The sequence below is a fragment of the Sphaeramia orbicularis genome, chromosome 18 (assembly GCF_902148855.1).
Source record: "Sphaeramia orbicularis chromosome 18, fSphaOr1.1, whole genome shotgun sequence".
In the NCBI taxonomy this organism is placed as follows: Eukaryota; Metazoa; Chordata; class Actinopteri; order Kurtiformes; family Apogonidae; genus Sphaeramia; species Sphaeramia orbicularis.
The window spans coordinates 15,916,728-15,942,307 of record NC_043974.1 but is presented as its reverse complement, the minus strand read 5'-3'; the positions used below and the strand labels follow the sequence as shown (position 1 = coordinate 15,942,307).

Below are 25,580 nucleotides of genomic sequence, written 5' to 3'. Positions count from 1 at the left end.
CTACCACAAAAGTAGCACTGGGTCTTTATGGGTTAATATTCAGTTTTGATCTCAAGATTCCAAAAAACTGTTTCACTCTTTTATGTTGCTTGACACAATATTGCAAGTTTGGCACTTAAAGGGTTCATATATGGGTACATGAACAGAAGACACATCATGTTCCAAAAATACTGTTTTTATACTAAAACTATGCCTGTTTGGCTTTTTGCTGAAGAGAAAAGTCTCCAGAGGAATAATCTTCAATTTTGGGCACAATGTAAGTAAAACCTCAGTTAACTCTTAAAGACCCAAACATCCACCACTGAGCAAAACCATCTACTGATCTAAAATGTTTAATACCTGATGATCCACTAATCCTATCAATACATGTAAATAATTGGTGTAAAATGTTGTTTGTCATCTTTTCGTGGTCATCAGATATGACCCATTTGGACATTCAAAGGCTCCATAGTTACTATGGAAACACCATCATCTTCTGCAGCCTTAATTCACCAGTAAAACCCATGGAGTTGGATCAATGACAGTGGATGGAGACGTTTGTTTTCCATTCAGTTTATGATAGATTTTACTGAAAAAGTCACTTTTTCTTAAGTTTTCTGTTTTTGATGCAATAACCCTTAACTTTAATCTAAGTTTTTATGAACATCTTCATGATTAGTACATTAAATATTGGAAAATGCCAGATTTTCACTGGAAAAATGCAAAATACAGTGGATTTTTAAATAAATAGTGTTAAATCACTGAGGAAATGTTAAACATAGATAAAGAAACTACCACAAAAGTAGCACCTTTTTGTTTTTTTGCTGAAGAGAAAAGTTTCCAGAGGAATAATCTTCAATTTTGCAATTTGGCATTTTTCACAATGTAAATAAAACCTCAGCTAACCCATAAAGACCCGAACATCCACCACTGAACAAAATTAACAACTGATCAAAAATGTTTAATACCTGATGATCTACTAATCCTATCAATACATGTAAATAATTGGTGTAAAATACAGTTGTTAATCTTTTCATGGTCATCAGATACGACCCATTTCAGAGGCTCCGTAGTTACCATGGAAACACCGTCATCTTCTACAGCACTGATTCACCAGTCAAACCCATGGAGTTGGATCAGTGACAGTGGATGGACACACTTGTTTTTATATTAAATAATGAATAAAATTAACAAAAATAAATTCAAATTTACAAAATAACAAACAGTGTGGAACAATGATCCACACTGTCTCCAACACTCAGGAGGACCATTTTTGTAACATATAAACATTTTCATTGTGTAATTTTACTGTTTTTGACTCTAAAACAGAAACATTTGGAGATTACATTATGTATATAGATTATTATCTTATTCTTTTACTGGTCTGGACCACTTCAGACTATATTGGACTGATTGTTGAACATTGAACACTCTACAACACAGGTGTCCTACATGCGGCCCGGGGGCCAAATCCGGCCCGCTAGAGGGTCCAGTCCAGCCCCTGGATGAATTTATGAAATGCAAAAATTACACTGAAGATATTAACAATCAAAGATGTTAAAATTATTTTAATTCAGGATTTCAGATCAGTAAAATGCTATCATAATAACTGTTAAATAATGACAACTGCAGAGTTCATTTTTGTTTTAGTGTAAAAATGTAAAATATATGAAAATGTTTATATTAACAAACTATCCTTTTACAAAAAATGTGAAAAACCTGAACAAATATGAACAACCTGAAATGTCTTAAAAGAAGTAAATGCAATTTTACCATTTTTCTGCCTGTTACTAAATGTTTTGTGTATTTTTTTAAATCGTAATATAAGTTGTAAAGCATGTGTAAATGAGAAACTGATGCAGAATATTGTTAAAATTCCACTTGTTTTTTTTAAGACATTTGAAGTTATTCATGTTGTTCAGATTTTTAAGGAAACGTTGTAGATGTAAACATTATCATAATATCATTTTTCTTTCTTCACTGTTATTATTTTACTGGTCCTGGCCCACCAGAGATCATAATGGGATGAATGTGGCCCCTGAACTAAAATGAGTTTGACACCCCTGCTCTGCACTTTATGAGCCATCCAGTGTCAGTATCCCCCTGACTCTAATTCACCCACTCACAAACTTATATTTTGCACTCTGTATAAAAACTCTGACTAATTTGCACGATGTAAAATGCCAATACATAAACATATATTGTTAATAGACCGGATCCCTGTACATATCCACTCACTGTATAAAAACTTCAATTTGCACTTTCTCAACATATTACAACACAGGTGTCAAACATGCAGCCTGGGGGCCAAATCAGGCCCGCCAAAGGGTCCAGTCCGGCCCCTGAGATGAATTTGTGAAATGCAAAAATTACACTAAGATGTTAAGAATCATTTTAGTTCAGGTTCCACATTCAGACCAATTCAATCTCAAGTGGGTCAGACCAGTAAAATACTATCATAATAACATATAAATAATGACAACTCCAAATTTTTCTCTTTGTAAATGTAAATGTTTTCATATATTTACACTAAAACAAAGTATAATTTTGCAAAAATATCTGAATTACCTGAACAAATATGAACAACCTAAAATATCTTAAGAGAAGTAAGTGCAATTTTAACAATATTCTGCCTTATCCTAAATATTTTATGTGTTTGTAGATCCACTGTGATCTGTGCGTTATAATGTACATGTGTAAATGATAAACAGGCAGAATATTGTTAAAATTACAATTTTTTTCAGTTTGTTCATATTATTCACATTGTTTGAAAACATAGTTTGTAGGTGCAAACATTTTCATAATGTAATTTTACTTTTTTCACTCTAAAACATAGAGAAAAGTTTAGAGTTGACATTATTTATATATTATTATATTATTATTTTACTGGTTCGGCCCACTGCAGATCAAATTTAGCTGAATGTGGCCCCTGAACTAAAATGAGTTTGACACCCCTGTATTACAATATAAAACCAACTGTAAATAACATATACAAAAACCTATATTCTAATCAACCGGATCCCTGTTCACATCCACTCACTGTATAAAACTCCACTTTGCACTCTGTACATTTTACAGTATAAATCCATTGTAAATCTCATCCCATTGTTGTCCTTGTCTCTAGTCAAATGTTTGTCTATATTAGGTCTATGTTCAGGTGTGATTGGGTTCATGTTGAAATATGTATGCAAAGAAAAACCAAAGCCAAATTCCTTGTATCGGCTAAAATTTGCTTAGAGGTCTTATTTCTGTCTTTGTGCATAAGAAATCAATATAAGTGAATCCCCAAAGGAACTTTGTGTTGGTAAATGCAAGTCATGCAAATTTACAGGATTTCAGTTCTGTTGCAACATGTTTATGGTCATATGAACTATGTTTTCAGGTCAAAAATGTCCAATTTCATCACAATTAATGCTATATTTTCATGTCACAAATGCCCAAGTTATATTTGAACTGAATTTACCTGAAAAACCAATATTCTATTCTTTTAGATTCCCTAATTTTTCTTACAAGATTCTATACTACATATCACATGTTTTATTTTTACAGGTTGTAATATGGAGTATGGTGCTGATCCATCCTGCTTATGTTACACCAATACATACACTGTAAAAAAAAATCCTGTTGTTTTTACAGAAAAAAACTGGCAGCTGTGGTTTTCAGATCAATACTGTAAAAAAAACATCCAACTGTAAACATATTTAAGGAGTAACATGTAGATTTAACATTTTAAACATGTAGATTTAACACTGGATTTAACTGGTAAATGGACTGCGCTTATTTAGCACATTTTCTCCACCTTCATGGTGTCCAAACCACTTTCCAAATCCACCAGGTCCAACTGGGAGCAATTTAAGGTTCAGTGTCTTCCATGGACACTTAGACATATGGACAGTCAGAGCCAGGATTCAAACCACCAACCCTTTGGTTATTGGACAAGCCACTCTACCAACTCTACCAACCCATTAATTTACAAATTTAAAATGTTACATTGTTAAATGTTTACTTTTTTATAACTTTTTTATATACACATAAAAAAGCAAATATGCCGTTATTTCAACATTATGGTCTTTGCAATTTAAATGGCATCACATTCTTTTTCAATTTACAGTTTTATTTTCTAAAAACAATAGAAATACATCATTTCTACATACCAATCTGGTTTTGTTCACATACTCTTCCTATAAGAACTACAGCTATATTTGATTTAATCGTTAACACAAAAATCTTTTCAAATAAACAACTTTACATTGTATTGTCACTTACAGTTTTTTTATGTTGCAATTTTACAACTTTCTGGTGTTAATTCTACAGTCATTTTTTGCAGTGGACATTAAGAATGTCACACGTCACTTTTTAAATCAACAGTTTTCTAATAATAAGCTTTTTTTTTATATATAAAGAAATAACAATTCTATAATGTTATTTACTCTTTAGTATGATGATAAACTATACAATAAATAATTCTGATTCTAGTTTTTGCACAGGGATCATTTGTGGAAACGGTGACATGGCTGCCGAGCATCAGTATGATGGGATCTGTAACAACCATGTCACATCCGTCCACTGCCACATTTTGTGTTTTTGTGTCAGCTGTTATTGTTTTAGATCCACAATACTAACATTTATGAATAAGAGGAGAGTTAGCAATAGTAAGTATATAAGTTTATTCCTAATAAAGTACTGGTACTGACCAGAGCATCATGGGTAATGTCACGTCCGTCCACCAGCAAAAGTTTTGCTATTCAAAATCCAATATTTCTGAAAATATAGCTTCCACTGTCAAATAATATCAGTAGTCTGTGCACAAATGTATTAGCATTATTACAACACAGTTCTATGCATTTCTTACAACTTTTTTTTTTTGATAAAAATGGCCACTCATTTGACCCCCTGAGTAAATTTTAGCTGTATGTGTTCACGTACTTGGCCAAAAAAGCTGATTCTGGTTCTGATTCTGATGTGGCCCCTGAACTAACATGAGTTTAACATCTCTAGTTTAGCAGCTAACAGGTTTTCTGCAGCAGTGGAAGTAAATGAAAAGTCTCAAATGTCGATGCAAACTCTTCTTTCATCCGTTAATGAATTACAAACCTTTTCTCTGGATTAAAGTAAAGTGAGAACAGACTGTTAACTACACTCTGAATCATTATCTGGACTTTACTGCACTGCAAGAGGTAGTGTATTGAAATCCTAATGCAAGATAAAGTCAGTATTCCTTTACTGCAGATATTATAAACAGGTGTAAAAACGTGTGTGTGTTTCGTGCAGGTGCATCACCTCCAGGGTTTTGTTTAGTGCATGAAGTTTCAGTGCTGTGACTTTCTGGGACACTTAAATGGAACAGATTAATCTTTAATGTTCTTAGGATCACCTGTGTTTTTCCAGCTGAGACGAGCCAAAATGCATGCTGTGGAAAAATATTCATCATGAAGGAAATTAACAAAAATATAATTGTCTGAAAACGGAGGTGATGTTGAGTGTGTGTGACATAAAAAACGATCCAGAAGCTGCAAAGTCACTGTGGTGAATATTTATTCAAAGGATCATTGAGGAGCGTATCTCACATGTCGGCCATGTACAGATGAAAGGCGGAGGTGAAAGAAAAAAAAAAAAAATCAGGATCTCTGTGACTCAAACCATCACACACACACACTCACACTATATTAACAAAAGTCATTCATTTCACTGGAACTTCCTTCACTTTAAATAATTAAGTGCCATGTCGAAACTCTTCTAGACTGAGGGCCTGTTTTAAGATGAAGTAGTAAACATTTCCTTCATAAGTTTCTTTTTTAACTCTTCTTTTTGATTATTTCTGCTCGTTCATTTTAATTCAAATACCAATTGTGTTTATGTTTCAAATGTTTAAAGTCAGATTAAGTGGAATAAAAGCTTTGGGTGGTAAAAGTCACAAGATGTCAAGATAAAGTTGCCATTTTATGGTAATATTTCAACAATACAGAATTAAGAATGAAGTAGTTGTGTTTCATGTTAAAGGTGCTAAACTTTACATGCTTTTTTCCTCTGAGTTAACACTTTATTTTGACTTCTATTCCTCACATTTTCCTCAGTGACCCTTAAACTATGACACCTCCATCCATAGCTGACCGTCCAAATCGGTACTAAAAGATCACGGCTGAAATGTTTTGATGAAAACAGAATCCCTGAGTTATATTTTCCAGGTGAAGAAGTGACATTTATGGCAGATTCTTCTTTTGTGACACCTCTATGCAATTCTGGCTTCTTTTTTTTTTGCATAAACTTACTGTACAGTGAATGAAAAAAAAAACAAACAAAAAAAAACAAACAAAACAAAACCAGAAGCAGTACCGACGCTGGAGGAAACGAGCTGTTCTCCAGGTTTTCAGAAATGTTCAAAGTAGAAAAGCTGGACATACTGTAATTACAAACACAATTTGTAGAAACCAGGGTGCATAAAAGTGCTTATACAAAGGAAAAATAATAGTCAATTTGCACATATTTACAGATTGTTTGCGTGTCGCTCTGAGCTGTGATGTGTTGTAAATGCAGGCCGGTGAACGGAGCAGAGAAATGGAGAGATAACATATCTCAGTATAATGGTGACAAAGAGGAGGAGGCCCTTCTCCTCTGCTGTAAACAAAGATTTAAATAGACTCGACACATGTGAAGTCACTCACTGCACGGTGGCATTCATTGTCTTCAGCAATAATAACATCAGTCTCATTCAGTTGGCTGTACACAAGGAAAGCTGGGGGGATACTACATTTTTGGGGACAAAGTGCTGCGTTGTTTTCAGACAAATTATCGTTCGACTTATTCGCCTCGGCCCCGTCGAACGCTCCTCCTCTAACTTCCTGAGAGCACAAGACTCTGGACCCAGATCAGAAAAGAACCCTGGATTCAGTCTGGACTGAGAGCACCACAGTGAACGTACTGAACCACAACAGCCTCAGAGGCCAGTTCACCTTAACGTCCCAACTAACTAACAGTTATTATCAGCTGATCAGTATTTCATTCATTACCTCCGCCAGGAAGTATTGTGATCGCTTTGCTTTGTGTGTTTGCATGTTTGTTTGTTTGTTAGCAAGAGAACTCAAAAAGTTATGGATGGATTTTCATGAAATTTTCAGGAAATGTTGATACTGGCACAAGGAAGAAATGATTAAATTTTGGTGGTGATCGGGGGTGGGGGTGGGTGGGCATGGGGGCCCACTGATCTGCCTTGGTGGAGGTCTGCGCTCTCCAGTGCTTTTCTTGTTTGTTTACATGTTTGTTTGTTAGCAACTTTACAGGAAAACTACTACAACCAGTCTTTAACAAATTTTACCCACACATAGGCCTAGGCCCTGGGATGAACCCATTAAATTTTGGGCCAAGTAGGCCAAAGTTCAAGGTCACAGCAAGGTCACAAAATCTCACATTTTCCTATCTCTTATCATTGAGCAATTTTTGAAAATTCATAAAAAATTCAAAATGACTCCGATTAGCCTCCAATTTCACACACCTATAGATTATAACAATATCTTGTATCTGGCACAAAATTGTCCACATCCACTGTGGAATGTGGACACTGTGGACATTTCAGTTTAACACTGAAAATCCCATTTATGACACATTTTCCATTATAACTCAACACATATTGATTGTAATTTAATCTAATTTGACATACACGACTGGTACCAAGCTTCAACTTTTTCTGCTGTATGGAACAACCTTGAAACTGTTTAACTTAAAAAGAAATAGTTGATCCACACATGCACATGTTTCAGGGTGCTTGACGGAGGTTTGCGTTCTCTGAACACTTGTTTTCATAATTAATTCATCTTTATTTATACAGTTACTGCAAGAGGATGTGAAAAACTCCTGTCAAAAACTTGATCTTAAATGTAAAAGTTATAGCTGTGGGATACATTTTTCTCCAGCACATAAAGGAGTGAATTTCAGGTACTGAATGGTGCAGATGTTTTTGTAGAGTACACTGACCTGGATTTGTGTTAATTTTCATGTGAATCAGACTCACAGTGTTGGGGGGCGTGGCCTATCCAAAACGTGTTTTTGGGTCTGAATGAATGCACCACCATCGGACCATCTGGGTTAATAACTCTAAGGCTACGCTCAGACTACAGGTAAATGTGGCCCAAATCTGATTTTTTTGCCCATATGTGACCTGTATCCAATCTGTTAAAGACAGTTTGAATAGCACAAATCCGACCCAGGCCACTTTCATATGTGGTCCTAAGTCCGATACGTATCTGATATTTTACAATGGGACTTCAGTCTGAACAGCCAGGTCACATTTATCTGACCTTTACGTCATTGCAATGCGTCAAACGCCACAATTCTGCGTCCCAGGAGGAGAAGCAGCGGGAAAAACATGCTTCTGTAAACACAGTGCGTACCTGTGTGGTCACGTGTTATGTCAGGACCTCTTTTGCGTATGCGGGTCACTTCAGGGTCGCATTCAGTTCACAGTCAAAACTGATAGAAGTCATATTTAATGTGTAATATGAACGAGCACACAAAAAAATCCAAATTGTGCATTAAGACCTGCTGTCTGAACGTAGCTATAGACGGCATTTGTGCACAATTTACGATTATTTAGCCAAGTTTCAGGTCATTATTTGCTATTAGCTCAGAACAATTTGAGCTACATCATAATACGAATAATAAACAGGTCCTGATCTGGTTGTGTTGACACTGAAATGACTAAATTCTTCTCGGTACATGTTGAGAGTAACAGTAATAAGTGCCATTTCCTTTTTAATCTATTCGTCATTTTCTGTAAAACAACATTTTACTGTCATGTGTGAATCTGTATCTCAGTACAGAGCTCATGTACCGCTTTCGTACCTGTGGACTGCTTTACCTTTGTTTTTTTTTTTAATTGAACCAGATAAAATCCAATTGAGGTCGAGATCTGTTTTACAAGGGTGATCTGGCCAAGAGGTCAAGCAGCACACATCATACCAAAAGGAAAAACAGGTGAAAAGATGGGTGATAACAATAAATACATTTTAAAAAAGAGCTTTATAAGATCAAACTGCAGCGAGATTGACTGAAAGTGCGTTCGGTAAATTTTCTTCTGCTCCTGAGTGACCAATGACATTTTGAGCTTGTGACATTTCCACTGTGGGGCTGTGACCTGTGTTTCAGCCTCAGCGATGCTCTCAGATCCAGAATTAAAGGGAAATGCCAATAATTGTCAAAAGAGGTCTTAAAGGTCTACAAGTCCATTTAAGCCAAAAGTCTGTTCTAGGCAGAGGAATGGAACCTACAGGTCAACGAACTATGAGCAAAATTCTACTTCATTCTATTTTTATGGATATTACATCCATCCATAACTAGTAGTGACAACCCAGTCTCACAGAAATTACATTGGAATGAAACTAAACTGCAAATCCAACTACATTTTTAACTGAAGTGAAAATGTATCTATTTAAGAAAAGCCTATAATTGATGTTTTGATATTTTTCAAATCTGTCCTTTTCTGCTGTAGCACTCTGGGATTCTCTGAATGAAATGTGCGTTTTAAATCAAATCTACTATTATCATTATCATTATCATTATTATTATTATTATTATTATTATTATTATTATTATTATTACATTCTGTTATAAATACAATGTTATTCAGATAAAGTTTTTTTTTTTTACAAACATAATAATAATGCTTTGGTTGTGACAAAGCATCATTTTTAACCTTTTTAAGTAGAAGTAGAAGGTGATCAGTAAGAATACAAGCACTTTGGTTAGAATTTGGAAGATTGAGGTTTAGTTTTAATATTAATGCATACATTGCTGAATTATCACATCTTTGCAAATATTTTCTGTTTTAAACAAAGGCCTGTTTTGTTTCTCTGACTAACCATGTGTTAAACTAACCTTAAAACTCAGAAGCTGCAGATTTTGGAACAAATAAAAAATGTTCTTAATGAACAGTTTGTAATCATCAGTGTTTTTGCTGCTTATAAATTTCATTATTTGGGAATAAAACATAAAGTGAGCAAACAAATTATATTAGCAGTTTCTTATACAGATTTCCTTTTCTTATTTGTAAGACAGATGGAAAATTTCCATCTGTCTGACAAATAAGAAAAGGAAATCTGTATAAGTTGTAGTAGACAGTATGAACATAATTGGAGTATTAGTAGTTGCGGTTTAGTTCCATATGAAAATAATTTCTGAGAGATGGGTTTGGTAGTGAGGACAGAAATATGTTTTTAAGACCCTTTTTCCTAAATAGTGGACTCTCCCTTGAGGCTGTTGTTCTGACCAGGGGTCGACAGATGAAGCCCTTTCTAAGTGCCAAAGTGTGCTGGGGTGGGCGCCAGCTCGGTGTGTCCGTGGTCCTGGGAGAAGCAGTCGTCGGAGTGGATAAAGTGCAGGGCGGTCTGGTTGTAGCTCAGCAGGGCCTCCTGTTTCTCTTCGCCGCTGTAGTACAGCGAGCGCGGGTGCACCTGCTGGATGTGCCTCTTGATGGTGCTGACCTTCAGCGTGGCCAACGTGGCTCCACACACCATGCAGATGAGCCCGTGTCTGCGGCAGTCGTAATCCATCAGGAACTCCGTCCGCCAGCGCGTCTGGTAGTTCCTGCGCTGGTCTTTACCGGGGTAGTGGCCGTGACGGGAGGACGTGGCCGCGCTGGATTTCCCCTTCCCCCCACTCCCACCCTCCTCCTCCTTCTTCACCGTCTTACTGCACATCTGAACGTCAGGGGAGGTGTCCTCGTTCGGCCCCTCTGTGGTATTCAGGACGTCAGCTTTGCCCAGGTTGATTTCTGTTGAAACAAAAGCAGAGTGAGGGGGGAGGAGGCTCGACTTCTAATAAATCATACTGCCTTACTTTCACATTCTTCTCTACTCGTTGTGCCAGGAACTACGCATGAACATGGCTGCCCTCCTTTCATCAAACCCCATCTCCTACCAACTAACACTGCAGAGTTTAGGGCTGCAACTTGAATGTGAATGTGACATTTACACACATTTTACAAACAAACATCATAAACCTGTCCATGATGTTTCAGTGACTGATTATATAATTTCAATGAAAATCCACAACCTTTCAGAACATGAACCTGAACAGACTTAATAAATATGAATAATGTCGATTATTGTGTGAAAACTAAACACCAGCCTTTTTCATACTCTAATTGTTGATTATTTTAACATTAATTTTAAATACTTGGATATATCTTATAAGCTATTCTGTAACAGATTAAATCATACAGATCCAAAATTCTGGAAAATGCATTGTTTATATCCTAATAATAACCCCTAAAAGCACATAATTCCATCAGTAACACTGTTTTGTCAGTTGCCCTAAATCTGTCGGGTTTGCTCTCATTTTGTGAACTTCATTAAGATAAAATTCAGGGATTTAAAGTTAACGGAGGTGAAAAAGCAGACAAACTAAAAATTTAAGCACATGACTTTCCTAAAACTTTCAATAATTTTACTTTTAGTCTTTCACTTACATGGTTCCTACAGGTTTCTACAAGTTAAATTTAAGACTTTTTAAGACTACTTAGAACAGAATTTAATGCCTATTTCATGGCCAACCTAGAATTTAGAAAAATGTATTCATTTACTCCAACACCTTGGTTCCTACCGTTCTGAATCATTTCTCACTGGAGGCTGCAAACTTAGCAATAATTGGTTCCTAATTTCAAAATAAATTCTCAGGTTGGAACGAGTGGAACTGAGTCGACTAATGTTACTGTCTTTGCAGTTTGGACATTGAACAGACACATTAAAACACAATACAGTGAACAAGTTTATGTCAGTTTGACTTAAGACCTACCATATCGAATTTAATCCATTTTACAGACTTTTTTTAGGTATTAAATTCAGATTTGTAAATTCAAGACTTTTTAAGACCCCGTGGGAACCCTGTAAATACCTGATCCATAGCTCATGTGAACAGACCTGTATTTGCGTCTCACCTTCTTGACTCTGCGTGCCCTCGCTGGAGTAATCTTTGGTCCAGGCAGCAGCCATGGCTTCTCTCTCTTGTCTGCTCAGGGTGGTGGTCTCCGGGTGACTTTCCTGGATGTGGCGGCGGAAGCTGCTGACCTTGGTATCGTGCAGGACCTGAGAACACACCATGCAGTAGGTGCCCCGACCCTGAGGCCCGTAGGCCACCAGGTAGTCGAGGCGCAGCCGCCACGGGTCGCCACCGCGCAGACGCCTCTTCCTGGGTTGGCGGAGGGGCTGGGGTCCCTGTTGAGGAGCTCCGACACTTCCGTCCTCTCCAATGAGACAAGTGTCCTGAGTTAAAGTGCCATCACCTTCTGGGTATAAGTCTGAGTTGATCTGGATGGCCTCCACATCCTGAGCAAAAAGGTCCGCCCCGCTGTCTTTGGTGTCGGGCTCTGATTTGATTGAGTTTTGTGCCTCTTCTGTTGTGATGAGGAGAGAGAAGAAACACCATGAACACCTGAAACATCTTCAAGAAAACTTTAACGTACTTACTGTAAAATTTACACTGGTAACATAACTCTTCATTCTGTTTGCATTACATGTGGTCATTTGTACTTTATTTTTTGCAAGTGTTACATTTTTTAACAAACAGATAATAAAACAAAAAGTAAAGACATACAAAACAAGAGATGTCAACAAGCACAGACAGGGTAGTATCAAAAATTAAAGTACAACGATAAATATGTGGGTCAATGAGTCACAGTATTATCCCATCATAATAAGAAGGTTGAAATAGTTTGGGTATTGTCCTGTTTCAGTCCAAGTCAGATAATTCAGATATATTCTCATATTGCATCCAATCATGTCCCGTAAACCTGCTGACATAGTTACATCCATCATTTTTCATAAACATTTGTGTACATTTTCCTGAAATGCATATTTACACATGTTAATAATAAAACACACAGATGTTGACATATATGTGTATTTCTTATGAGAAAAACAAGGTGCTGTCCTATTGGGGCGTCACATCTTCTGGGATAGATGTCCATTTTAGCCAATAATTAGTAAATTTGTCCAAATTGTGGTTCAAGGAGAAAGTTAGTTTTTCCATATTATATATTTCTTTAATAATTCCAATCCATTCCTTCTTTGTTGGGGTTTCTTCGCTCAGCCATTTTCTTGTTATGGCTTTTTTACAGGCTGCCAGCATTATATTAATCAGGTATTTATCTCTAGAATTACATGTGGTCATTTGTATCTGAATAATTGGTGTCCTCAAGCATCTGTTAGTTATTTCACTATGTAAATAAGCACTGAATATGGTGACATATACATAATTTATTTATTATTTACTAATTTATGTCATAATTTATGTTATATGTGTAAATGTGTTCTGAAATAGGTTTGTATTTCTGTGTATGATGACATGTTGTGTTCTCTCCAGTCCTGTAGGGGTGCTGTGTTTTCCTTCCTTTTTTCCTTTTCATCAGGTGAAGCTGCTGATTGGTGGAGCCAGATTAACCTGGTTTTAAAAATGGCCCTGTATGCAGCAGCTCGGTCTCTTTTTGTGTCTCTGCCCAACTCCCAACGGAGATCCTGTGTGTTCTTGGTGGCCAGCAATCGTGTTATACATTAGTGTCTATAGTAGTTTTGTGTTGTAAATAGTATTTTTGAATCAGCCTTAACTTCTGGTAGGGGAGGGTGGCTCTATTGTTTTAACATTTTTCTCTTGTTTTTTGGTTATGGGAGTTAAGGTTAGTTTATTGTATTTTTATTTCTTGAATTTATTTTGGACTAGGAAATTTAGTTTGACTTTGAAGATGACTTTTGTTTGTTGCTTCAGCTGAGCTCTCCTTAAACCCTTTTGACTTATTTTAAAAGAAATACATTTGGACTGTAGTTTTATGGTCTTGGCTTTGTGCTTGAGAGTTGGAAGAGGACAAAGGGAGCACATTATGTGGCCCTGGTTAACCCCTAGGCCGGGATGTAACAGTGTTTAGTATTTATTTTTTCCTAGTAATGATTCTATTCTCTGCTTATCTTGTATTTTGCACTAAATGACTCAGAGAAATACTCTTTACTCTTTACGTGTTTACATAAATAATGGACAAAAAGACCCCAAAATGTTTGATTTGATTTGAGAGTCATTCATTTATTGTTCTTAAAATAATGCAATTTTACCAACCATTTAGTCCCAGAGCCTAACATACCACATTAATCGATCTAGATTTGGATAATCAGCTGTGTTTGTCATGGGCTGTAAACGTGGACATCAACTGACTAACATCAATGCAGCCATTTTATCTTCACTGTGCTGTTTATTCTACTGTGGGCATTTCCTTGTACTGTTGTGCATTTATAAACAGTAACTGCATTTTTTTTAAAATCATGTTTTGATCAAACCTCACCAGGGACACAGGCTGAGAATTAGAAACAGCCAGAAACTATTTTTGCAAAGTGCCAATTTTTCTGCTTTTCTTTGAAATATCTTGACAATATAGTTCTAAATAAACAAATAAATAAAACAAACAAGATAATGCCGGAAAACTAGACTGTTATGGAACAACTGAACTCTGTAAAAATTGTTTATTACAGTGTGTTATGTATGAATGAAATTCTAAAAAACGCAACACTAATTTGGTGCAGTCTGAGCTTCCTGTTTGCACTGAACTGGTTTCTAATCTAGTTTCATCATACATCACTTACGTTCACTCCTTTGTGCCTCCTTTGAGCTTTAGTCACTTAATTGCAAACTTTTTTAACTCTTTAAGACCTCGAACTATAAAGACCTCGAACTATCTTTTGGTGACAGAATAATTTAAAACAGTTTATTATAATATTATCCTCTGCACTGCGCATTGTTCAGTGAAAATCCGGTATTTCCCTATATTTAATTTACTGATGTAGATGTTCATCAAAGCTCAAAGGTCATATCATAACAGAGAAAACTTCACAAAAATAGGCTTTTTCAGTATCAATATATTATAAACTGAACATAAAAACAAGTGTCTCCGTCCACTGTCATTTATCAAACTCCCTGGGTTTACTGGTGAATCAGTGTTGTAGAAGATGACAGTGTTTCCATGTTCACTACGGAGCCTCTCATTGTACACATAGGTCATATCTGATGGGACTGAAAAGCTGAAAAACTGTATTTTACCTGAATTATTTACATGTATTGATAGGATTAGTGGTTAAAAAGTTAATAAACATTTTAGGTCAGTCGATGCTTTTGGTCTCTGGCCGCTGTTTAGGTTTTTGAGGGATAAACTAATGTGACTGTGTCCGTCAGTTTGAGTACTGAAAGTCTGTAAAATAACAAAACCTGTCTTTAAATACTATAGTTGTGGCATTGAAAGTACAGCCCCTCCCTCCTGATACAGGTCTGCAGTTGGACCTCTCATGAACAAAAAGTGCTGTGTTCTCACCGTGAGTCTGAGCCCAGGCCTGCAGGATGCAGTGTTTCTCCTCGGAGCTGTAGACCAAGGAGTTTGGGTGGGTGTCGAGCACGTGCCTCTTGATGTGGTCCAGGTGGAGGGAGGGCAGTTCTCCTCCACACACCATGCACAGCAGTCGGCCGGCTTCTGCTTCGTACTCCATCAGGAACTCCTGGCGGAACCAGGCGTGCAGCGAGTCGTTCAGGTAGCGCTCCAGGGTCCGGGCGGATGGACCGGCGACATCTTGGTCTTGGTCCTGGTCCTGGTCTTGGTCCTGGTCCTGGGGCTGGGGGGCTTCACCCTCCTCAGAGTGTGGAGACAGACTGAGGGACTGTTGTGACTGTTCCTGAGGCGTCACTGGGTCAGGCTGCTCTACTGAGAATAAAGAGCATGAGGAACATTTAGCATCAGAGTGAAACAGTCATACTAATAGAACAACTGCACAATGGCATATCAGTCAATTAATAATTAACCCATAAAGACCCAGTGCTACTTTTGTGGTAGTTCCCAAAGGATTTTTTTCTCTCTATTTAACATGTCTTAAGTGATTTGTCACTAATTATTGTGAAATAATCCTCTGTATTTTGCATTTTTCCAGTGAAAATCAAATAATTTCCATTATTTAATGTAGCAATCATGTGGATGTTCATAAAATCTCAGATTAAAGTTGAAGGTTACTATACCAAAAACAGAGAAAACCAAAAAAAAAGTGTCTTTTTCAGCAAAATCTATCATTAACTGAACATAAACCCAGTGTCTCCATCCACTGTCACTGATCCAACTCTATGGGTTTTACTGGTGAATCAACGTTGTAGAAGATCACAGTATTTCCATGGAAACTACAGAGCCTCTGAACGTCCAAATGGGTCATATCTGATGACCATGAAAAGATGACAAACTGTATTTTACACCAGTTTTTTACATGTATTGATAGGATTAGTGGATCAACAGGTATTAAACAGTTTAGATCAGTAGATGTTTGGGTCTTTATGGGTTAAAAAAATGTCATAATACGCTTTTTACTGGTAAGATTATATTTAAATTGTCAATATTTTTAGTAACTATAATTTAAGTATATATTATTTCTCAGTAACTACAACAGATCACAAATAGTTCATTAACATCTTCAAGCACATAACACTCATAAACCTGATATAAGTGCAAGAAAATCTTCCAAAATGAACGTTCAATTATGTTTAAATGATACACAATGATGTTAATGTGCACAATACACTGCTGCTTCATGATGTTTTTGAATATGTGTCATTTTATTGCATCCTAACTGTCTAAGTGGCGACTAAATCCTGATTATTCCCATGGTCACCACTAAGCGTTTGGAGCAAATCCATGCAAAGCAGCAGGGAACATGGAAAACATAAGGAAAGCAGCAGCGTTTCAAGTTACTGCCTGTGAGGTTTATTGTTGTCTAAATATGATCTATACTGTACCTATTCGGTATTTTCCTGTAAAATGTACAATTCCAGTTCAGACTAGGGTATACACAATAAACATTAAAACAGAAAAGACTTGTTTTTCATTACAGACAGTCCATTAGTGCTTCTGGTCACAGTTAACAAAAGGCTGCAGTAAAGTTTGAACTGACTTTGGATTGTGAATATGTAACTTGACCAAGGTTTACCACAGTGATCCTCTCAGTTAAATCAATGATGGCTCTTGAGGTTCATTCTACTAAAACTGAACATTAAACATCCAAATTCCTTTCAGTCTTTGTAGAAAGAGCATAGAACCTGTGTTTTTAAAATGATTTTCTTCAGCTCGTCTTTGCTTCTGAATCACCAGGACTTTCCTGGATGATGTTTTTGTTCCAAATCATGACAACAAACACCTGTATTACATATCCAAAGTTTAAGTATGGATTATCTTAAATGTTCTGCTTTTTTTCCTTTTTTTTTTTGAGCTATTTGGTGCTATTTTATTTTGTTATAACATATTTTGTACATAGCGTGATACGTCAAACATGTCTTATTTTGGATTTACATGTTTTTCTTTTTAATTATCTTTTTATTAGGACACATTTTCAGTATACAAATCCTCTAAGCACAGGTATAAACATGTCCAATTTTCCAGTTTTACAAAAAACAAAACAGAACAAAATAAAAAAAAACAACTAACGACAAACAAAAACTTAAACTAAAAAAAACAAAAAAGGAGAAAAGTAGTACCCCCCCAATCCCCACCTACATTGGTCCACACTCACTTAATTCCGAGTGTTATAGCTATTCTATTCTGTTATGTTTTCTATAGATGTTTTATCAAAGTAAGAGAGGAAAGGCTTCCATAAATGCTCTGCTTTTAATTGTGTTTGCATTGTTTTACTTGTGTATAATGTTTTTTTTTGTTTGTTTTTACTTCCTGTCTTGCAGCACTTTGAGATCTGTCTATCGCAGATATAAAGTATATTACAAATAAGTAATAATAATAATAATAATAATAATAATAATAATACATTTTCTTCCCTCATTCCTCCTTCCTAAATGGCCCCATTCCAACTTTGACTGGTTATTATTTACACATACTGTGATGATGATATGACTTTTGTATTTTGTGGGAATGATTATTTTCACAGATACAAGTGTATAAAATGTATAATGCCATATTTTTTGCTGAGGTCTATGCTAAAATAAGCATGTCATGTCAGGAGTCGAAATGTATTTACAAATCAAATGAAGATGAAATAAAATGCTGCAGTCTGCTTTTATATTTCATACAGCATAGACATCTTCTGTTTGAGGTTTATATAAAATGATGCTTTATCTACATTAAAACAGTCATGTCCAGACACAGTCCCTCTCTCTGATCTCTAACCCATCTACTGAAACATTACATCATCCACCTCTCCTGCCAACATATAAACTTATACTGCCACCAAGTGTGAGATGTAGAGAAGCCACGCTGAGTCCAACCCACCGGCTGCATGTTGGCCTGAGTCCACCAGCTCATCTTCTCCCTGGGTCAAAGGAGCCACAGTGGAGCTGTATGACCTTTGACCGCCTCCCAGGCTCAGGTGGCTCTCCCACCCGGATCGGATCACCTCCTTGTCGGCCGTGCTCCATAACAGGGAGTCCGGGTGCTTCTGCCTGATGTGCCTCTTGATGGTGCTGAGCTTCAGGGTGGCCAGCGAGCTGCCGCACACCATGCAGATCATCCCGTGACGCTGGGGGTCGAAGTCCATCAGGTACTCGCTGCGCCAGTACTCATGGTAGTAACGTCGGTGGTCGCGGCCCGGAATCCGACTGAGACCTGGACGTGAGGCCCGCTGGACCCTGGGTTTCCGTCCAGAAGGTCCTGGGGCCGGGGAGAGGAGGAGAGGGTGGTCTGGACCCTCTGTGATGCTCCAGTAACTGGTCCCTGGAGACCGGACCGGGGTGACCAAACCAGCCTCTGATTCCTCCTCAACATGGCCGTTAGCGAGACCGTCCTCTTCTGAGATGGAAAGAGAAAACAGATTTCAGTGTTCATGTCAGTGTGGATGTGTTTATTGAAACTCAACATCCTGAAATCACTACAGACCTTGTCAATAAAACAACAACAGGCCGTAGAAAAATGTGCAAAACTTAGTTTAGAAACATTGTCACTAATTTCTATAAAAATGTCTTTCTTTAGAGAATATAAATAATCTTATGGGTGACAGATAGGATGTTCTTACCTATTTTTATCTATTTTTTTTCCCATTGTTGTCTATTTTTTAAACTGTTCATTCATGTTGCACATTGAGAACTGGAAAACTGTTTCGTTCTGATCATATATCTGTGATCGAATGACAACAAAGTTTGAGTCTAAGTCTGAGTCTGGGATGAGACTAAGGATGTATCACTTAGAAAATTCTGGGCCAGTATTTTTCTTTTCTTGCTTTTTTTTTTGTTTCTAATGTTTATTTTCAGCTTTGTTCATGGGAAAAATGTAATTAGATTAACCATATTAATCGTTCAATTATCCTGTAGCTCAAAACAAAATAAAATAACTGAAATGTTCAGAATAATTTGTTCATTATCTAAAGAAGTAATCATAAGATGAGACATAGTAGTAGCACAAATAAGTTTAAACAGCTGTCTAAAAAACAAAAACAAAATCTGAACAAATAACTGACCTAATTTTATTTAATTCAGTTGTTAATTTATAAGTCTTTGTCGCACTGTTTTTGAATAAGGTAAACTCATAAAAATTAACCTCAGAATCTAACTGCATCTGTTGACGGTAGTTCATAAGGCCCATAGTAGTTCATACTGATGTATGAGTGCAGGACTTAAATCAATTTCATTTGGATTTTAACATTCAAAGACATGAGACAAATAACAGTAAAATGACAGATGTGTTATAGTGCTTTCCATCTCTGGCATCAAAGCAGAAAATGAGGAAATATCATTCAAATAATCATGCACCACGTGGGTGTGTAAGAAAATACTGACAGATTTTCTTAAACATAAATACTTTACAATTCATTAACGCCTGTTTCATGATATATATGGTCAGATTTCTTTAAATAAACAGCCCTTGTTTCATACTGTTTCATCATTCCAGTGGAGTTAATAGACTTGCAGATTCAAAGCTGAGCATCGTGGACCTACACCTAAGATATATCATGTTAGTTTTTCTTTTACTTTGTCATCCATCTGTATCTATTCAGGGACTGATGAAGACAAAACAGAACCAACCTACTGGGAAACACACCACTATCAGCTTGTGTTGTCCTTACAGTTATCGGTCCATCAGGAAAGATGATAGTCAGTGTTATGTGTTAAAGATACTTAGATGAATTTGTGTAGTTGAATTGGTGCTAATTCAAAGACAGTGTGAGGAAAGCCTAAGAAAAAACTAAACTAAATAAATAAAATCAGTATCAGCAATGGGTTTCTGATCAATTGTTACTGTAAATATCAGCCCAGAGGCTCACAATTGGTGCATGTCTACCGTATTCCTCTTTTTTTGTTACCTTGTGGTATGTGACAACATTAATGTGGAACTGAAGTCTATTGTGTTCTTGTTACATACAGTATTTCTCAAACTCAAACTCATTTTAGCTCAGGGGTCACATACAGGCCAATATAATCTCAAATGTGCCAGTAACATAATAGCATAATAACCTGTAAATAATGACAACTCCAAACTTGTCTCTTTGTTTCAGAGCAAAAAAAGCAAAATTGGATTATGAAAATATTTATGTCTACAAACCATCCTTTTAAAGAAACTGAATAACATAAGCAACCATAGAAAAACCAGAAATTTCTGAAGAAAAATGAATATAATTTTAACAATTTTATGCTTCAGTTTATCATTTACACAGTAGAACTTTTACATTACAACAGATTGCTGTGGATCTACAAAGGCACACAACATTTACTAACAGGCATATTACTACAACTGCACTTATTTTTCTTAATACATTTAAAGTACATAGTTTTTCATGTTATTCCCTTTTTTTGTGAAAGGATAGTTTGTACATGTAAACATTTTCATGTCATTTTACACTAAAACAAAGAGAAACATTTGGATTTGTCATTATTTGCAGGTTATATCATTATTTTACTGGTCCAACCCAACAGAGGTCGAACTGGGTTGTATGTGACCCCTGAACCGAAATGATTCCTTGAATCATCCTTGGTGGTTAATATTTTTAATGTCATTTTAGTCCAGGTTAAAGACTCACCTGTTAAGACTGGCTTTTAACCCTTAGCACTGAGACACTATTAGGTTTTAATCTGTGGTCTCTTTTATCAATGTGTGTTGTGTCCTGTTGTTTTATGCATGTTTATGGTACCTGATTAACCTGTTTTTTATCTTATAATTTAACCCTTTCATGCATACTGGTCACTACAGTGGACAGTTATTCTCCAGCTGTTCTCTTCTATATTCATGGGTTTTGTTGTTTTAGTTCCATATCACCCAACACAGTGGACACTTATGCATCATCCCATACGATGCAATTCATACCATTACTGTAACTTTGCTGTTCTTGATAAACCTGATCTGCACTAACAAGTTTTAGTGTAAATCAATTGCTGATTGTTATTAGACTGTAAGTAAAAGGTTTTTTTTTTTTTTCTAACAAAAAGTTTTGGGTTTTTTTGCATATTATCTTCATGAAGTGAAAAATAACTAGTATTAGGGTATGATAAAATGTGAGAAAACATCTGCAGCATTAAAAATGTTTTTATTGCATAATTTTCCATATCACTTTCTGATATTAGTTTTTAATACATGTTTCTTTGCTTCAAATATTTAATGCATAGTGTCTAGCTGAGTGGACATTTTTATAACTCCTTAAAAAAAAACAAAAAAACAACAACAACTCGATTGTATTTTTTTTTCATGCCTATAAAAGAATAAAAACACTCACGAAAAATACCTTGGCTAAGGTTCTCATAATTCATGCATGACAGGGTTAATCATGCTTTTAGATGTAAAGCACTTTGGGCTTCACTATGTTGTTGTAAAGTGGTATATAAATAAACCTTAATTTTGACTTGATTTTGACATTTCACAAATTCATCCCACGGGCTGGACTGGACCCTTTGGCCCACGGACCGTATGTGTGACAGCCCAGCCTCTTCCTCCAGTGTCATGAATGTACTCTGCTGCTGTATGATTTGGGTCATTTATCCAATAACCTATATTATTATGGTGGCCTGGCTGCTGTGAGGCATCGTGTCCACCAGGTGGCGGCCGTGGCTCGCGGTGGTCCGCCTGCCTGCGTGCTGTTGAGCCTTTGTTTATAGGAGCCACAGAGACGGAGGGGCCATGCCGCTCCATGGCATTGTCCCTGACACGGATTAACTGGCTGGCTGACAATGGCCGTGGCTTTGACAGCCACGCAGACTCACTCTGCGGTGGGAAACACCAAGAATAATAACAGTTTTTTCTTTACCTCCCAAGTCACTCTCCTCTTGCGTCGCTTCCTCCTCTCCGCTTATTATTAATGAGAGCAGCTCAGCCTGCTCGGTACACCGGAGGTCCACGGGCTGGCTTCCCCCCGTGTCTTTCTCTTCCATTACTGCCTGGCTGCTGCTTTAATAGTGGCCGCTGTCCCTCCTTCCTTCACTGTATCGTAACGCTGAAGCGGGACATGTCACAGTGTAACATGTTAGAACGCTCGGCACGGTTCGACACGCATCTGGCACGAGCTCTATAACGAGCCCATCGCAGAGGAGCCCGTGCGCTACGATGTCCCCCCACGCGCCCCGCACGGGAGCCAAGTTAACTTTTCATATAATCAGACAATCCTGAACCCACCGGAGAACCGAGCCGCTCCTCCGTCCAGCCCCGTGAGAAGCGCCTCAGCGCAGGCCTCCTCTCATGTATTTTAAGGCTCTTGCTTGTCTTCAGGGTGGGGAGCCGGACTAGGGGCCCCTGGGGCTCCTTAAGGGGCTCCTGGGTAAATTTAAAGAGACAGTAGCAGCGTCGACAGTGCACACCCACCCCGGGGGGGCACACCGAGCAGCAGGCGCTAATACCGATAAGCTGCTCATACTAAAGCCGCCCGCACAGCACAGGCAGGCGACGACGCGGCCGCTTTGGTTTCGGTAAGGCACCGGTTAAAGCACGAGGCGGGTCCGGCACAAATCAGGGCCCCGTGAGTTCCAGCTGATGGTAATATGAGAGCGGGACCCCGCGCCCGAAGTCCGCTGTTCGGTGCGTCAGTTCCAGACAATAAACCCGCGGTATCACAGGACGCAGGGCCGCATCGATTTATCTGACGGATAGGGTCTCCCATAGGCCCCACTGCAACAACAGCACACACACACACACACACACACACACACACACACACACACACACACACACACACACACACACACACCACAGATACACAGCTGTGAAATAGCATTAAATATATGATCATCAGCTTTTACTGGAGCTCTTATTACTAACCACTTTTACTGCAAAAAATAATAGGCCTACATTAATAATACTTTGTACATATAAATATGCCAGATAAATTGCCTATTAGGCCACATGTAGCCAAACAGAGGCTATAAATTTATAAATAGGTTTTTACTACTGTTTGTTAGGTTTTTTTTTTTTTTTTTTTTTTTAAGTTTGTGGATACTGCTGGAACCTAAATTTCCCTATGGGATGAATCAAGTATCTATCTATCTATCTATCTATCTATCTATCTATCTATCTATCTATCTATCTATCTATCTATCTATCTATCTATCTATCTATCTATCTATCTATCTATCTATCTAAATCACAGGTGTCAAACATGCGGCCCGGGGGCCAAAACTGGCCCACAAAAGGTTCCAATCCGGCCCGCAGGATGAATTTGCAAAGTGCAAGTTAGGGCATCAAACTCAAAAATAATGTCATAATAACCTATAAATAATAACACCACCAATTTTTTCTCTTTGATTTAGTGCAAAAAACATTAAATTCTGAAAATGTTTACATTAAAAAACTATCCTTTAACAATAAAATGTGAATAACCTTAACAAATATGAACAATCTGAAATGTCTAAAGAAAATTAAGTGGAATTTTAACAATTTTCTGCCTGTTACTAAATGTTTTGTGCCTTTGTAGATCTGATCTGTGATGCATATGTATAAATGATAAGTCAAGGCATAATCTTGATAAAACTGTACGTGTATTTCTTAACAAATTCCTTTTTTTTTCAAGTTTCACATCCTTTTTGTTTGGATAGTTTGTAAATGTAAATATTGGCATAACTGAATGTTATTTTTTGCACTAAAACAATTTGGAGTTGTCATTATTTATTGGCTATCATGCTATTATTTTACTGGTCCAGTTCACTTCAGATTAAATTGGGCTGAATGTGGCCCCCGGAAGAAAATGAGTTTGACACCCCTGATCTAACTGATGGCTAAAATCATCTGAATTCCAGCTCTATAATAGACATTTTTTTCTATTTGCCTGTTTTTAATAAATTTAAAACACTGAATTATAAATTGGTGACAGTAAATCAGTTTGTTTTGTTACTTCTGTATGCGATGACATGTCAGACTAAGAAGGAATAACCTTCATTTGTCCCAGGTGATTTGTCTAAATGTCTTGATTTGTCCATGATTCTCTAAAAGTTGAGTGATATTAATTATTGTCAAAGAGAATATCGCTACAGAAAACCACTTTAACAACTGGTACACTGGATCAAAGAAATTATAAATAAGTATACAGTTATAACAGTTTAGACCATTAGGTTTAACCGTTTAACATTAATCTTGTAGTTCTTTTTTTATATAGCCTATATAGATATAAATATGAACACACTATAATAACATATTGGGTTAAATATCTATTAACTCCACTTGGCCCAGTCCCATAAGTAACCTACTGGCATACTGCACTACTAGCTACAACTACTGTTAGCATACTAGCTCACTGGTACTACTGCTACCGCTAATACTAATACTAATACTAATACTAATACTAATACTAATACGAATGATAATAATAATAACAACAATAGTAATAATTAGAACTGAATCTTTGTAAAGGCCAGTGGCTGATTCTTCTTGTTCCACAATATTATAAAATAAAACAAACAAAAGTAACAAAACAAACAAACTTATGACCTATTTTCCATCTTTTAGTCTAGTTTACTTTAAAACAGTGTATGACTTTCATCACTAATTTTTCTTCAAATTTGTAAAACCCAAGTGATAACCTCCTTATCACTAATCCATTAGTCTCTCCATGCTAACGCACATGAATCACTTCCTTCATGGTGTAAACTTCAAAGTGTACTCCATCACAAGCAGTCTGTTGCCATAAAGATGGAAAAATCTTATTTTCAGTCACATTCCTCTTTTTATTCCTATTCATAGTGGTCCTAGTCCTAAACCAGCATGGATAAGCACTCCATGTTTTAAAACTATGAAAATAATTAGATTTAAAAAAACAACAACAAAAGTCACTCTATGATGTTAAAGAACTTGGAAATAAATGAATGAATGAATGAATGAATGAATGAATGAATAAGTAAATGGGCTTTTACTGGTAATAGGTATCTTAGTAGTATGGATAATCACTTTAGGATGCTTAAAAACAGGAAAATAAATAACTAAAAGATTTAACTGACTGCTACTTTGGTCTTATTCCTTGCTAGCTACAGAAATAAATAAATAAATTAATTAATTAATAAATGTGTAACTGACTGTTACTATGGTAACAGCGGCCTTAGTCCTGAGATACTATGGATAATCACTCTGTGATGTTAAAAAAACTTGAAAACAAATAAATAAATAAATAAATAAATAAATAAATAAGTTAAATGAGCTAACC

The 25,580-nt window shown here is 36.7% G+C and overlaps 2 protein-coding genes across 3 annotated transcripts in view; one reads left to right on the top strand and one right to left on the bottom strand.

Annotated features, from left to right (window-relative positions):
• Positions 1-10,111: 10,111 nt before the first annotated feature.
• On the bottom strand, positions 10,112-23,069 carry zfta (zinc finger translocation associated). 2 transcript variants are annotated; one of them, XM_030162030.1, is made up of 6 exons: positions 22,571-23,069; positions 22,206-22,391; positions 18,251-18,766; positions 15,314-15,697; positions 11,906-12,361; positions 10,112-10,741 (listed from the first exon to the last, which is right to left on the bottom strand). In XM_030162030.1, the coding sequence occupies exons 2-6, from the start codon at positions 22,327-22,329 to the stop codon at positions 10,263-10,265; spliced, it is 1,959 nt and encodes a 652-aa protein (XP_030017890.1). In that variant the 5' UTR covers positions 22,330-22,391; positions 22,571-23,069; the 3' UTR covers positions 10,112-10,262. The 2 variants fall into 2 exon arrangements, with proteins under 2 accessions (XP_030017890.1, XP_030017891.1); XM_030162031.1 differs by having other exon boundaries at positions 15,314-15,694; positions 22,206-23,069.
• LOC115438416 (uncharacterized) overlaps positions 21,356-25,580 on the top strand; it is a 24,313-nt gene continuing 20,088 nt past the window's right edge. Inside the window, exon 1 of the mRNA XM_030162027.1 lies at positions 21,356-21,367. The gene's annotated coding sequence lies outside the window, so the exon portion shown is untranslated. The remainder of the gene's footprint in view (positions 21,368-25,580) is intronic.